Source organism: Pimephales promelas, chromosome 13, assembly GCF_988280905.1.
Source record: "Pimephales promelas chromosome 13, fPimPro1.hap1.1, whole genome shotgun sequence".
Lineage (NCBI taxonomy): Eukaryota > Metazoa > Chordata > Actinopteri > Cypriniformes > Leuciscidae > Pimephales > Pimephales promelas.
In genome coordinates this window covers 1,100,589-1,115,767 of record NC_142781.1, presented here as the reverse complement: position 1 = coordinate 1,115,767, position 15,179 = coordinate 1,100,589, and the positions used below count along the sequence as shown (strand labels likewise).

Genomic DNA, 15,179 nt, shown 5'->3' with positions numbered 1-15,179 from the left:
CAGTTTAATGCTTATGCTCTCGTTTACTGTGAACACAAGACTTTGTCTGTATTATATTACATTTAATCATAGCCATCGGTTTAGAAGAACAAAACCTGGAAGCTGCTCATGGGAAACTTTGGTTCATGGACATGGCTGTCTATGCCATTAATCAGGAAACAGCAGACGGGGAACAAATATCCATTATAAAGAGAAGAGCCAGATTTGTTCCATGGTTTGTGAACATTGGAAACATACGACAGCTTAACATATTGAACAAATATCTGTTTTCTTCACATTTATAGTGTCTATACCCTGACAAAGGGTAACCAAAACAAAAATGTGTGTGTGAGTGAGAATCAACAATGATACAAGAAAAAGTATTGTCTTTGAAGGAATTTATGTATTTTATATAATATTCGATTTTAACTGTACATGAATATCAAATGATTATTTTTGTATTGAGATTAATCTGCTGTGAATGATTATAAACCAGAAGGAACTCACTTTTAGCAGGCGGTCGGTTCAGGCTTTCACTCTCCTGTCCTGTGCTACCGTTATATATTTTTATCACTACAATTCTGTCATCTTTTGATCCGTCACAAAAATAAATATATGAACTTTGAGGAGTGTGTTCAGATAAAGCTTTTCTTCCCATCATCACCAATGCAGTAGCTATAGTTTATGATATAGTTTATTCACACAATCTATGACCGAATGTTCAGTTTCAGAGTGATTTATTAATATGGTTATAGCCCAAAGTTTCTATCTAAATGATTTGCTGCTACTAAATAACTATATAGCTGCTAATATTTTGCGTTAATGAGGGTCAGAGTTGATTGAATTGTGTGTTTACTGCAGTACAGCAGGAATACAGCACTGGTGCTATTAAAGCTCTCAGCCGTTCCCAGCCAGCGGGGTTTTGGTGTACACAGCTTGATATCACTGAGTCAATATTTAGCCCTCCAAATATAGACTCAGTGATATCAATGTCTGGTTTTCGCCTTTCGAGACTAACGCTGGCCTGTATCGGTTGTCTGTAGTGTAATCACTAGTGTAGTGTGTTTGATTCAGTGCACTAACAGGCTCGTGCGGAATGCGGATTGGTCGGTGCAGCAGCGCCTCCTCCGGCGCCTTTCTGAAGCGCACACTCACCGTCTCCATGACAACAACTCGACGCACCACACCACGCCACACACGCTTTCGCGACATTTTCAAGTTAAAACCTGTATATGTTATAGTTGAGAAACATGTCGAGTACACAGGCGGAAAGCGTCATAAGAAACATCATCCGCGAGATCGCGCAGACATGTTTGAGCAGAGGACAGACTCTGTCCGAGACGCTCATCGCGTTCATGGTGAGTGACTGAGAATCACACAGGTAACGTTAAAGCTGATGAATGTGTTTGTAGCTCATCATTACTTGTGTGTTCAGGTCAAAGCTGTTGTTCTGGACCCCAGGAATCACTTTAACGTGGACAGGACTCTTACAAAGCAAGATGTGCAGCAACTCATAGAGGTAAAAAGAAAGTTATTTAGAGTGAAACAGGAAGCGAATCAAATCTTTGAATCAATTGCAAAATGATTCACTGTTTCGAAGCGTTCGAATCGCCACGCACTAATGACCTCTGATGGTCAGAAGACCCACAGTGGAAATGTAACAAAAACTACGGCCAAACATGCATCAAACAATGTTATATTTAAAATAAATGTGTATTAAATGCAATTGCCTAATCATCTAATGATATTAAATATCAAGTGTGTAATATGTGTTATTTTATCAATGTTCAGGGCCTGTTTGTTCCAGCTGAACAGGCCAAAAAGGGACTATTAACTACTATGATTGATTTTAATTATACTATATGTAATTAAAACGTAAACCATTAAATGGGTGATGGTATTACCTGTAGCATGATGAGAGTGAACATACTCAGGGTTACAGGATAAGTTTTGAGTTGACAAAACCAAACCCAACCCCTAACCAATCCAACCAGGCGTTGTTGGTACCATGACTATATATAGTGGCTCTATAGTAACAGATGTGCTGCAAATAGTTAATAGTTCTTTGCAATCAGGCATTTTTCCAACGTTTTAAGTATTAAAGTATTAAAAATCACTTAGGCCTACATACATATGAAGAGGACAAATAAAAGACAAGGGATAAAGAGAAAAAAAAAGAGTGAACCATTGAAATTTCGAGACGTCACGTGACTAATGCCACACTGCAGGAACTCTTATAAAGCAATAACAAACTCAGTCTTCACGGTTTGAAGCGCCTGTCACAGGAAATCAACGCGTGCGGTCATGGATAATTCAGCGCGGTGTCTTCTAAAAAAAAAATGAGTCATTATGAGACACCAATGAGTAGAAATATTAAAACTAACGGATTGATAACATTGTTCAACACACATACTCTCAGAATATTTAGTTTCAACTGTTCTGATAAATCTACTGTAGTAATGCAGGAGCAGTGTAACGTGACTGATTAATGGCTCTGTCTTCCATGTGTTCAGCTGTGTGTGGACAGACTCATGGACCAGGCCAGTCCAACGCTAAACACCATTAAGATGCAGGTTTACTTCGACATGAACTACACATCTCCACGTAAGTGTGAAAGCACAGAGACGAGCTGGTCACGTCACTTCTAGATGATCCGGCCCTGTATAACTCATGAAGAGATCCAGCGCTGTACAATATATCGGGTCACATTATATCACAAAACCAAATGCCAACCAAATGTTTAGTGGATAGAGACAATGTGTATGTGTATAGTTCACTCAGAATGAAAATACTGTGTGAGAGTTTTAGTGTCAGTACTACATTAAACTACTATATATATAATGTTGAATATAATGTATAATAATGCAATGGGGGATATCTGTGTGTCCTGATAATGGAAGACGTCTGCTGTTTATATTAAATTATAATATAAACTGCATTATATTAAATATATCTAGTCAGTGACTATAATAATTCAGTGTTTTCATCTCCAGAATCATGAATATTGTTATTCTGGTGTCTCTATTGTCTATTGTGTGAGTCCTGTTCACACGTACACACACACACACACACACAATCAGTGTAACACAAGTCTAGCATTTAAATCAACAGTAAAAAAAAGTTTGTCTTGGAGTACGGCAGTAATATGGTATTGTGAGTTCAGTGTGGTGGTGTGTATCGAATCGTGTCATGAGGGTCTCACTGCACTCCTAACATACACACTATCAGAAGTATGACGGATCTAACATCTTTAGTCGTGCAGTGCAGTTCATGAAAGTCCAGCTGTATAGTGGAGTTTAGAGCGTTTTTAAAGGCATTTATTGATTTATTGAGTTTATTGCTTCTGATCTGATCTTACAGTGCGCTCACATTTATTGTTTAGCTACATTGGATCTGTTTGCCTGTGTGTGTGTGTCAGGTGAGTTTGTGGAGATGCACCAGAAGGTCCTGCAGTCTCGTCTGCTGTCTCTGAGCCGAGAGATCACGGACAGTCGAGCTCAGACCCGAGAGGACCTGCAGGGCCTGTACAGCAAGATCGTCAGCTACGTCATGCAGCGCTCCGGCCTCGGCTCGCCCACTGACATCAGCACCGTGAGGGAGACCACAGGTACACACACACACACACACACACGTGCAACCCGCGAGAGCTGAGCCACAGGGGTCACAAGTCACAGGGGTAAATTTGTCTATAGTTTCAGAACCCCAGCGTCAGAACCGGAAGAAAGGGGCGGAGCTTACATTCTAACACCAGCACCAGGGCCGTAAGTGAGGGGCGGAGCTTAGGTTCGAAACCTAATAACGCCACCTAACGTAATTTGGAGGGTATTTTACACATGAAACAGCTTTTATTGAACATGACACGTCCTACTCTCTACATATGTACGTATGCTACATTACAGTACAATAGGCATTTTAAAACATTGATTTTGTGTTTATAGTTATCCGTTTCATTGTATTATGAGTTTTTTTTTTATTCCTGATCATGATGGTGAGAAAATAATACTTAACTTATTGGCATTTTAATGTATAACAGTTTAATTATTTTAGCTAAGCAGTTTATACATACGTGTAGATTTATAAAGGTAAGACCTTTGTTTTTTGTTTTTTATGAAGGAGTTAACATTGTATAATAAAGCTTTGAAAGATATAAAACAAGACAAGCATTGGAGGTTTTCACAATTATACACAATTTGATAACTGATTTGACCTCTGTGATATTTTATGTTCTATTTATTTATTTATTTATTGTGTTTACAAAAATCTTCAATTGTTTTGATATTTAAGATATGTTTTTGCAAAATGATTTTGATTGTTTAATAAAAAATGTAAAAAAAAAAAAACGTATGGGCGTTTTGTTTATAAAATATACTTTATTTCACATTTTCTTCATGTGAAGAGAGAGAAAATTCGGCATTGTTTTAAACAAAACAATAAAAATGTAAACAACAAATGACCCATTCAACCCCAGGCCTGTTTTATCATAACAATCTTGTATAAATTTAACTTACAATGTATCAAATGAGGAACTCACTCTCAGGCCCATTTCGTCCTTACATTCTTGCAAAAATAACTATAATGCAATAATAATAATTCCGCCCCTCCCTCACTTCCGGTTCTGAAAATGGTGGTGCTGCGGGTCTGCAGCTGGATATATCTCAACAATACATTATCAAAGCTATCCTTCATTCCTGGCTAAGATCTTGGAAAATGATTGACATTTCTTGATAAAATTGACATCTGTGATATCTGTAAAACACATCAAAGTAGAGAATCAGCTTTGCTGAGGGTTTTCAATGACATTTATCTGTCAACCGATTCTGATCATTTTACTATATATATTTCGACTTCTTTATCTCACAGCAGCGTTCGACACGATCAATCATCATATTCTTATCCTATCATGTGTTGTCCCTCAAGGATCTGTTACCTTTCCTCAAACTTTCATCATAGAATCCTGGAAAATAAAATGTGTCAGTTTACACAAATATCTAAAGCCACACACCGTTTTCATCATTGATGATATTAATCATAAGGCCGTGTGTCCACCAAAGCGTTTTTCCACGCGCCTGGCGTAATGTTTTCAATTGTTTTCAATGGGAGCGCCGCGATTTTTAAACGCCATGAGCGTACCGAGGCGCTGAGTGTTTTTTTCACGCTGAAGCGTTTTTACTGGTCGCTGGGAGTTGAAAAATGTTCAACTTTGGATAAAACGCAGCGCTCATCACTGTCACTTTTTACCCAGCCGTCCAATCACAGTGGAGGAGGGGCGGGACTAATACCACACCGACCAACTGTCACAACATGCTGCGGATATTCTGTATCGTAGCAACGAAACGTCTCAACGGAAAAAACGCTGCGCTGCCAAAACGCCCTCAAGCGCCCAAAGCACGGCGTCTTCAGCAGAGCGGCTAGCGTTTTCAATGCTTTGGTGGACACACGGCCTGAATGTTTCTTTTGCATCAGATCATCATATTAGAGTGATTTGTGTGTGACGTGTGTTTGCTGCAGCGGCTCTGCAGAGCGTCTTTCCACAGTCACAGCTGGCCACCTTCATGTCTCTGCTGAAACAAGACAAAGAGAAGCAGCTGACTCAACTGAGCCTGATCGTCAGCGGCATACGGCTCTTCAACAAGGACAGCGAGAAGGGCGGAGAGGGCATCCAGAACCGTACGTGCTGCTCTCACAGTGTTCCCGTGTCCATGCCTGTGGCGTCAGTGCTCACCTCTCCGTGTGTGTTTCCCCCCCAGTGCCGGCCATCCTGAGCGAGGCGGTGCCAGCCGCAGTGGCAGACACCGAGCGTGAGCTGGCCGGAGCACAGCGCTGGGCCTGGCAGTACACCGCCCTGCTGGAGAAGGTCTGCGAGCAGGACACAGGGCAGAGCGAGCACCCCGTCCACCCAGACCTGCTCAAACAGGCCCTGTATAACGCGAGACAGCACGAGGCCTTCCTCAAACTCATACTGGTGGGTTTCACCCATAGACATATACACTAGACCTCACCTTGGATACGGCAGTTCATTGGAACGAATGCGTCAATAGAGCCGCCATCTTTAAACAAGGGAAGCCCCTCCACTTTAATGCATCAGCGTCAATGTAGTAGACACAGTAAATCACCATAAATCATCATGAATGCGATTTTTCTTGTTTTTTTGGTTTGTTCCAATGGTCAGACATGTATTTATCATTGATTCCAGAAAGAAAACAAATTTATTTTATTTTTTTTAAAAACATTCTTCTTAGTTCAGATTTCATCCGTGAACTTCATACGCTGCACAAAAGTCCGCCACCATCAATGAATTCGAAGTAAAGGCAGAGATAGCAGCGTTACCTAGCTACTTCCTATGACAAGACCCCTGTTCCAAGATGGCGGCGGTTTTGACGCATGCTTAGAACCCCAAGGTGAGGTCTAGTGTATATATCTATGGGTTTCACCGTTAGAACACGCAGCTCTGTACCATGTGTTGACTTATACCATGGTCTGGGTGAATACTCGATTCTGATTGGCTGCAGGGTGTCCGTTAAAAAGTGATAGAGGACACCTAGTAAAGTAGTTCTGGTGAAACTGCCTGTTTACCATTCGAAATGAATAAATAAATGCGCTGCCTACAACGGCTGTGAGTAACCATAGCAACAGGCAGTCACATGCTCTATCATCTAACGTTAGATATTATAGCCTAATACAACAATGAGCGACTTCGTGCTATTTCTTTTAACATTTATGGAGAATATGGCAACTTTGACGACTGGTATGCTGCTGAAGAAAGAAAAAAATGTAAATAAAACGGAGAAAATTACACCGCTGCTGCTCTGCTCCATTGAACTCTATTGGTAACGACGTAACTTGCGACCATAGTTGGATAACGATGCTTTCGGGAAACGCACCCCTGAATGAGACCCTGCGGGAGTTTTACGCAGCTGTCCAGACAACCAAGGCAGGAGAAGGCTGAACGTTACAGCGTTTCAAGCCTAAAGAGCCTGAGGCAAATGACCCTCTCTTTGATCTGATTAATTTATTGCCCTCTATAACGTTAAGCGCAAATCGCTGGAGATCAGAGCTAATTGTTTTCTTATTGTTGTTTGATTAATTGTTTTATGTGTAATAAAAAAAAAACTATGCCTACATTTGTGTTTCATGAAAAAAAAATGCCTTTGTGAACCTGAAGGGATACGAGCTAAGCGGACTATATCTCCGGTTGCTAAATAAACAGTCAGGCAGGCAAGGCAAGTTATTATTTGTAAAAACTAGATTTAGCCTAATTAAAATATAAACTAATGTTTTATTTCGCAAGTGACCATGGTATAAGCGGGTTAATGCCCTCCGAGGTGTCCATTGTCAGGTTTTAATGGACTTCGGCGGAGGCAACCGTCCTCCGCTGCGCGTCGGCCGGTTTACGCCTCGCCGTCGTCCATTAAAACCTGACAATGGACACCTCGTCGGGCATTAACCCTTACGTAATTTCCACTGAAACAGGAAGCGAAGGCGGGACATATTGAGGAAATGGCTCCGCCCCCTTTTCAAATAGCCACTAGTTTAGTTTACATCACAGACTGCAGTCGTACTTGACAACACCATGGAAGTGAATGACTGATGATACGCTGGATTCAACGGGAGCCGTTTCTCGCCGTTTCATTCTTAATCAACGTACAGTTAGATAACAGACTAACACTCGAGCGTTTGAGCAACCGAACACAACCCATAATGCTCCATGAGTGTGAACGCTCGCTTTGGCCAGGTGGTGTTTACAGGCTTCCAGTTTCAAAAGATACTAAAAAGCATTATTGAACTGTTTCAATATGCACAGACATATTTTAAGACATGACAAGCCATACAAAAAAAAGAACATGTCCCCCTCCTCGTCTTATCTTCGCACAAGAGCTTGTGTTTTTCTTGTACGTACATTCTCAGTTCCCCATATTCTAACACTTCTGATCTATGTACACCCACACGTATAACACATATGTCATTTCAAAAACAACTAAATATATGTGTTGCGAGCAAGCTGATCTATTTTTAATCTGCACACGTCCCATAGACACATTTGTATAGGAGATAATGCATCTTGCAGTTTAAAAAGTTGCCCATTTTCTATGATGGATACAAGCTTCGATAATATTTGGTTAGCTGGTTAAACTAGTTAAGCTGGTTAATCTGCTGTTTCTCAGTCCAGTTTATTAGCAGGCTCTCTTGAACATGTGATTCCTTTTGGTGATTTGGCTAATCCATCTGACCTGCTCTTCTCTGAGTAATGAATATAACAGTTTAACCCTTTGGTGTTCATGTTTTCATCAAGGCGGACATTATGATGAGTGCAGAGGAAGTGATGCGGTTACAGTCGGATCTGAAGACTCGTATGGCGCTCCTGAGGGACACTGTGCACAGTAATACTACAGTGCCTACATCACACGTGTTTGTGAGTGATCTCTGCGCTGCTCTTGTGTTCAGTGCTCACTGATAGCTCACAATTTCTCAAATTAATTTATATAATGCATTTTACAGTATTATTCCAAAGTATCTTCTTTACAAAGAACCGGGCCTTACAAAACCCCAGTGAACAGGATAAAGGCATCAATGGCAAAGACAAAATTTATATTAGGGAGAAGAGGAATAAACAGTGTAGAATAATGTTGCCCTCATTGGTTTGAATATTCATTATAAGATCTATAAATAGAGAGTTCCCTTTATTAGAGCAAAATCTGCTAAACGGAGTAATGAAATGTAACAAAACGTGAAAATGTATAATCTTTTATTGGGAAATTAGACAACATTATGTCCTCCTTACTTTTTCATGTTATTACATTGTTTAGTGCATAAAAAAAGAAATGGGGTGTATATGTATATATATATATATATATATATATATATATATAGAGATTTTTTTTAATTACTATTATTATTATTTTTAAAAGGGGTGTGCAAAAGAATGACATGACACCTTCATGTCATTCTTTTGCACACACCTTTTAATAATAATAATAGTAATAAAATATGACATATGTTATGAATATGAAGGAGGTTTCATGCATGTTTATGACAGCTGTCATTAAGTGTCATTTGCTTAATGATGACATTTTGAATGCAAATATGACACTGTTTGAGATTGTCTTTGTTATGACACCTTGACATAAACCAATACATCATAACCTGTCAGTGTCTTTGTCATGACAACTTGACATTACTGAGACAACACAACCTGTCATTAACATGACTTAGCAGATTATGATCAAACTTAAGAAACCAAAAACACATCTCAAACTATGTCATATTTGCATTCAAAATGCCATATCTGAGTGAATGACACTTAATGACAGTTGTCATAAACATGCATAAACCCTCCTTCATATTCAGGACACATGTCATGGTTATGAAGGTGTCATGTTAGTCTTATGTACACACGCCTTCAAGTAAAGTGTTACCTATTTCTTTAATGTAAGGCATTCAGCCATTAGTTTATCCAAGTCAGTCCAAATAAGTTTGAATAAGTACTAATACTGCTCCATTACAGAGGTTTCTGGGGGTTTCTTCTTCTTCTTCTTCAGTACAATAGAGCCATGCTTGTGATCACATGTAGATGTACAGTGGGGCCTAAAAGTATTTAGTCAGCCACTGATTGTGCAAGTTCTCCTACTTAGAATAACGAGAGAGGTCTGTAATGACAAACGTCAGACAAAATGAGAAAAAAAAATCCTGGAAATCATATTGTTGGATTTTTAAAGAATTTATTTGTAAATTATGGTGGAAAATAAGTATTTGGTCACCCACAAACCAGCAAGATTTCTGTCTCTCACAGACCTGTAACTTCTTCTTTAAGCAGCTCTTCTGTCCTCCACTTGTTCCCTGTATTATTGGGACCTGTTTGAACCTGTTATCTGTATAAAAGACACCAGTCCACAGCCTCAAACAGTCTCACTCCAAACTCAACCATGGCCAAGACCAAAGAGCTGTCGAAGGACACCAGGAAGAACACTGTAGACCTGCACCAGGCTGGGAAGAGTCAATCTACAACAGGCAAGCAGCTTGGTGTGGAAAAAAACAACAACTGTGGGAGCAATTATAAGAAAATGGAAGACATACAAGACAATCTCCCTCGATCTGGGGCCTTGACGCAAGATCTCATCCCGTGGGGTCAAAATGATCATGAGAACGGTGAGAAAAAATCCCAGAACTACACGGAGGGACCTGATGAATGACCTGCAGAGAGCTGGGACCAAAGTAACATCAGTAACACACTACACCGAGAGGGACTCTAATCCTGCAGTGCCAGGCGTGTCCTCCTGCTTAAGCCAGTACATGTCCAGGCCCGTCTGAAGTTTGCCAGAGAGCATATGGATGATCCAGAAGAGGATCATGTGGTCAGATGAAACCAGAATAGAACTTTTTGGTAGAAACTCAACTCGTCGTGTTTGGAGGAAGAAGAATGCATAATTGCGCCCCAAAAACACCACACCTAGTGTGAATCATGGGGGAGGAAACCAAGCTTTGGGGCTGTTTTTCTGCAAAAGGGACAGGAAAACTGATCCGTGTTGAGGGAAGAATGAACAGGGCCATGTATGGTGAGATTTTAAGCCAAAACCTCCTTCCATCAGTGAGAGCCTTGAAGATGAAACGTGGCTGGATCTTCCAGCATGACTATGATCCCAAACACACCGCCCAGGCAATAAAGGAGTGGCTCCGTAAAAAGCATTTCAAGGTCCTGGAGTGGCCTAGCCCGTCTCCAGACCTCAACCCCATAGAAAATTTTGTGGAGTCCGTGTTGCTCAGCGACAGCCCCGAAACATCACCGCTCTCGGAATGGGCCACAATACCAGCCTGGAGAAGACTTAGGAAACGTTTGACCTCTGTCATCGCGGACAAAGGTTATGTTACAAAGTATTGAGTTGAACTTTTGTGGGTGACCAAATACTTATTTTTCACCATAATTTACAAATAAATTCTTTAAAAAATCCTACAATGTGTTTTCCTGGATTTTTTTCTCATTTTGCCTCTCATAGTTAAAGTGTACCTATTATGATAAATTACAGACCTCTCTCATCATTCTAAGTAGGAGAACTTGCACAATCAGTGGCTGACTAAATCCTTTTTGGCCCCACTGTACATTAGACATCTCTCTTTTTGCCAGCCTCATTTCACAGCGGTGTCTTCACTGTGGGCGGGACTGGAGACTGAGATGCTGCTACTGAGCGCGCTCATGAACCTGCTGCCCGGCCTGAGGCCCTTCCTATCAGCACAGTCTCTGCTGAGCCCCGAGCAGATGGAGGTACTGCTGAACGGCCTACAGGTGCCCACGGACGCCAGCCGCTGCGCTGCGAGCACAGGTGACACACACACACACACACACACCTCTAGAATACTTGATTCTGACTGGTCAATCGCAGTATTCTGGAGTCAGATGTTTCTGAATCATGGCCGTTCAAATAGAAAATGCTTATAGATAGGGTTGGGTATCGTTTGAATTTGAACGATTCTGATTCCGATTCCGATTCCTTGTTTCGATTCCGGTTCCTAACGATTCTCGATTTCGATTCTTTTAAGAGGCAGGGTCAAAAAAGTTTAGCTAACCTTGCTAACCAACGCTCTTTCTGAAGGAAATACTCCTTTTGTCACAAATTTTGCATTTTGCCGAGATTTCGTTAATTTTTAGAAAAGTGAAGCCACACTTTGGACCGCCGACGTAAGCTACTCATGTTCGACTCGCACGGTTATGCCAACACTTCCGGTAGACGCTTCTTCGTTGGTGTTGTCCAGCGGTTTCTTCTTTCGCTCGGCGGACTGTGAATATCGAAACTAGGAATTGAAATTTTAAAACTTTTGAACGATTCCGGGAAAAACGAAAAGTTAGTCCCGGTTCCAATCGATACTCGATTCTCGATACCCAACCCTACTTATAGAGGACCTATTGTGCAATAGTGTGTTTATTGAAGATTGAAGCAGGAAAACCTGTTCTAGTAGAGCCTTACAGGATAGTATGGCCTCTTTAATAGTCATAAAACATTTCTTTTGATGTCGGGGTGAATTATTGACTTGGACACGTCGGCATGAGATTCACCCTGTTAATCTGTAGACTACACATGTTTTTCAGAAGAGCGTGTGGCTGTGTCAGAGATGTGTTCGCGTGAGTGGTGTTTTCCTGAGAGCACTGCTAACTTTGAGAGTGTGCCACTGCAGTATAAGGGCTTTTGTGGATTCACCCTCGTGAAGAAGAACGGCCTGTTACTGCCAGGTACAAACACTGAATATACGTGCTCTGACCGACGCACTTGCACAAGTGCATTGTAAATTATATTTTTTATCTTCCAACTTGGGAAAATGCACATGGTCGGATAACCTGCACACGATCTCTTGTTGTCAGGTAATCCCAACATTGGCGTCCTAAAGCACAAGGAGAAGTTCTACGCTTTTAGCTCCAAGAGCGCAGCGCACGCGTTCGCCAGTGAAGCGGATGAATATAGCGCTGCGGTGGTGGAGATGGCGAGAAGACGGCCCGAGCTCATCCAGCTGCTCCAGCTGCATCAGGAGTTCGCCAGCGTGACTCCCTACTCTGAGGTACGGGCAAGACATCGGCCTCTCGGACTGGAATATCATACACATACCCTTGCCACCAGGGGGCACCCTAATCGGGGTTATTTTTTATTTATTTTTTTTATTTTTGATTACTTAAACAAGTGACTTAAATCAATGAATGAATGAATATGACTGAATGAATCATTCAAGACAACACAACTCTGATTTAATGATCAATATACCTGCCTACAAGTTACAACTGCTGCTGTGTCTGCCAGCGTTAAGTCATGCGCATAATCCTCTAGACACCTCGCGCGTGCATAGACAATTTGTGCACAACTGCGCCTTGTCACGGTATCGGTATTGGAGAAAACAGCCCGCAGGGGAACTTAACCTTCAAGGTGTAAGGGTAGCAGTTTGAATAAATAATAAACATAGCAGTTTGAACTCTTCTCCACTTTATTACACCACACATCAGACCTCCAAAAACCGGCGACACTCCAGTAGCCTACCTAGTGCGCATCTACGGCAAGCCCCGAGGGGAAAAATACATAGCATACACACATACAACGAGTGCCAGAACATCATTACCGGTATTATAGTAACAGACTTTGTTGGATTATGTCATGTAATATCTAACAAAGTCTGTTACGATAATAATAATAATAATAAAGCTTTTGAGGACAGCTACACTGTATTGAAACAGTTGAGAAATAGTAGGCCAAATATTTTTAGTTTTCAACAATAGGCTTGTTGAACCCTTGCTCTTATGTTTCTCAGTTTTGTCTTAATTTTAGTAAATGATTTCTTCGTTTTCAGACAGTTTTAAGACTGTTAAAACTTTTTTTATTTAAGTAGGCATCTATTTTTTTTATTAAGTATTAATTTTGTTGTAGCCTAATACATACCCTAAGTGTATTCATTTATAATGTATCATTATTGCGTGACGTTTGTGTCAAATTCTGCTTAGGGCCCCCAAAAGGCTCGGGCCGGCTCTGATCATACAGGCCAACATTACAGTGCAGTTACCACCGTAATACACAGCTTTTCAAGAGGGTGGAGAAACCTTATGTTTAGTTGTTGAAGTCAAAGGTCATTGGTAGATGCGAGACATGAAACATGGACAGGTTTAGTGACGTGTCTTAAGCCCTGACACACCACGCCAACGCCAAAGAACTAGCGGCGATGAAAGCTGTGTTTGTCGGCTCGCGTCTCGGCCAAAAAGCTGCACTTGAACACATTCTTGAACACTGTTTACATATTCCCCAGACAGCAAACTGACATTGAATCAATGTGGAAACATGACATTGAGACAACGTTGATCTGACATTGTTTTGCTCATCGAATTAACGTTGAACCAACGTCAGACGCGTCATTCTTCAAAACTAACGGAAAATCAACTTAAAATCAACGTTGTTTCAACGTTAGGAAAGCAATCCAATTGCGTCGATTTTCATTTAGTTTTGAAAGAATGCCGTGTCTGATGTTGGTTCAACGTTAATTCGATGAGCAAAACAATGTCAGATCAACGTTGTTTCAATGTCATGTTTCCACGTTGATTCAATGTCAGTTTGCTGTCTGGGGAATATGTAAACAGTCAATATATCAACCAAAGAGATGCGGAGATGCTGTACTCGTTGAGAAGATCTGTATTAGCGCCCCCTACCATATAAACACAGACTGCTGGACAAAACTTCAATCAATGGTGGGAAAGAGTTGAGATTTTTGTAAAGTCGTGTGTAAAAAGTGTGTTCTCCCCATGTCTCAGATGCAGTCAGGACAGAAACTGCTGGTGAAAGTCATCTCTAAAAGTGACGCCAGCATGCAAACAGAGATACACCCTTTGGAGACCAACATCGTCAAGTCTCATGAGTGGAACGAGTGGGAGCTCAGGAGAAAAGCCATCAAACTGGTGAGTACCCAACTCACACACATACACACACACACATGATCTCAGTCCGAGAGACAGACACAAGTGAGGGGATTTAACCAGAAACTGTCTCTGTCTTAGGCAAATCTGCGGAATAAAGTGACGCGCTCAATGCAGACGGATTTGAGTCACATGAGGCGGCACAACAGCACACAAACGTTCCTCCCTAAAGACGGCAGCAGCCAGACGAAGCGAGACGGAGAGAGTAATGTTCCCAAACCACTGGTGTATCTGTGTGGGCTGCGAGGAGGGACGAGCGCCGCCACCAACATGACCAAGGTGGATTTAACCAGAGCTGTGGATGAATGAACTCAATAAACTTATCCGGAACTTATCCACACACGACCCTCCTCATAGACTAGACGAGTAGATAAAGAAGCAAAATCAGATTGTACTTTGATGTTTGGTTATCATGTCACATCAGAGCACATTTACAGAATCCCACTGATGTCGAGGTGAATATATGCAGTTCTGTTCTTCACATCATGTCAGTGCATGTTATCGCTCGGGAAAACCAATGGGAAAATAAATGGTATAAATGTATACCAAATATAATGCTTTATGAACCATTTGTGTTTAATATAAGGGGCTTTCGCACCGGAGGAACTAGGAACCATAAGTCGGTCTAAACCAGCGCTACAGGAACTACAGTGACGTTAGTGTTCGCTGATTGGTGAACGCACGCGAAACACCAGCACCCTGTGTTTGCTCAAGCTCTGGTTTTCTCCAAAATCAGACTGATCTCATGAAGTAGCGTGTGTATGACACGCCA

At 41.3% G+C, this 15,179-nt stretch overlaps 1 protein-coding gene across 1 annotated transcript; it reads left to right on the top strand.

Moving 5' to 3' along the window:
- The first annotated feature begins 1,135 nt into the window (after window positions 1–1,135).
- On the top strand, window positions 1,136–14,737 carry cfap206 (cilia and flagella associated protein 206). The gene is made up of 12 exons (XM_089118286.1): window positions 1,136–1,337; window positions 1,415–1,498; window positions 2,493–2,583; window positions 3,398–3,586; window positions 5,488–5,646; window positions 5,727–5,941; window positions 8,270–8,389; window positions 11,096–11,291; window positions 12,056–12,196; window positions 12,326–12,519; window positions 14,246–14,389; window positions 14,489–14,737. Exons 1-12 carry the CDS (start codon window positions 1,230–1,232, stop codon window positions 14,714–14,716), a joined length of 1,869 nt encoding a protein of 622 aa, XP_088974412.1. The 5' UTR covers window positions 1,136–1,229; the 3' UTR covers window positions 14,717–14,737.
- Window positions 14,738–15,179: the final 442 nt, after the last annotated feature.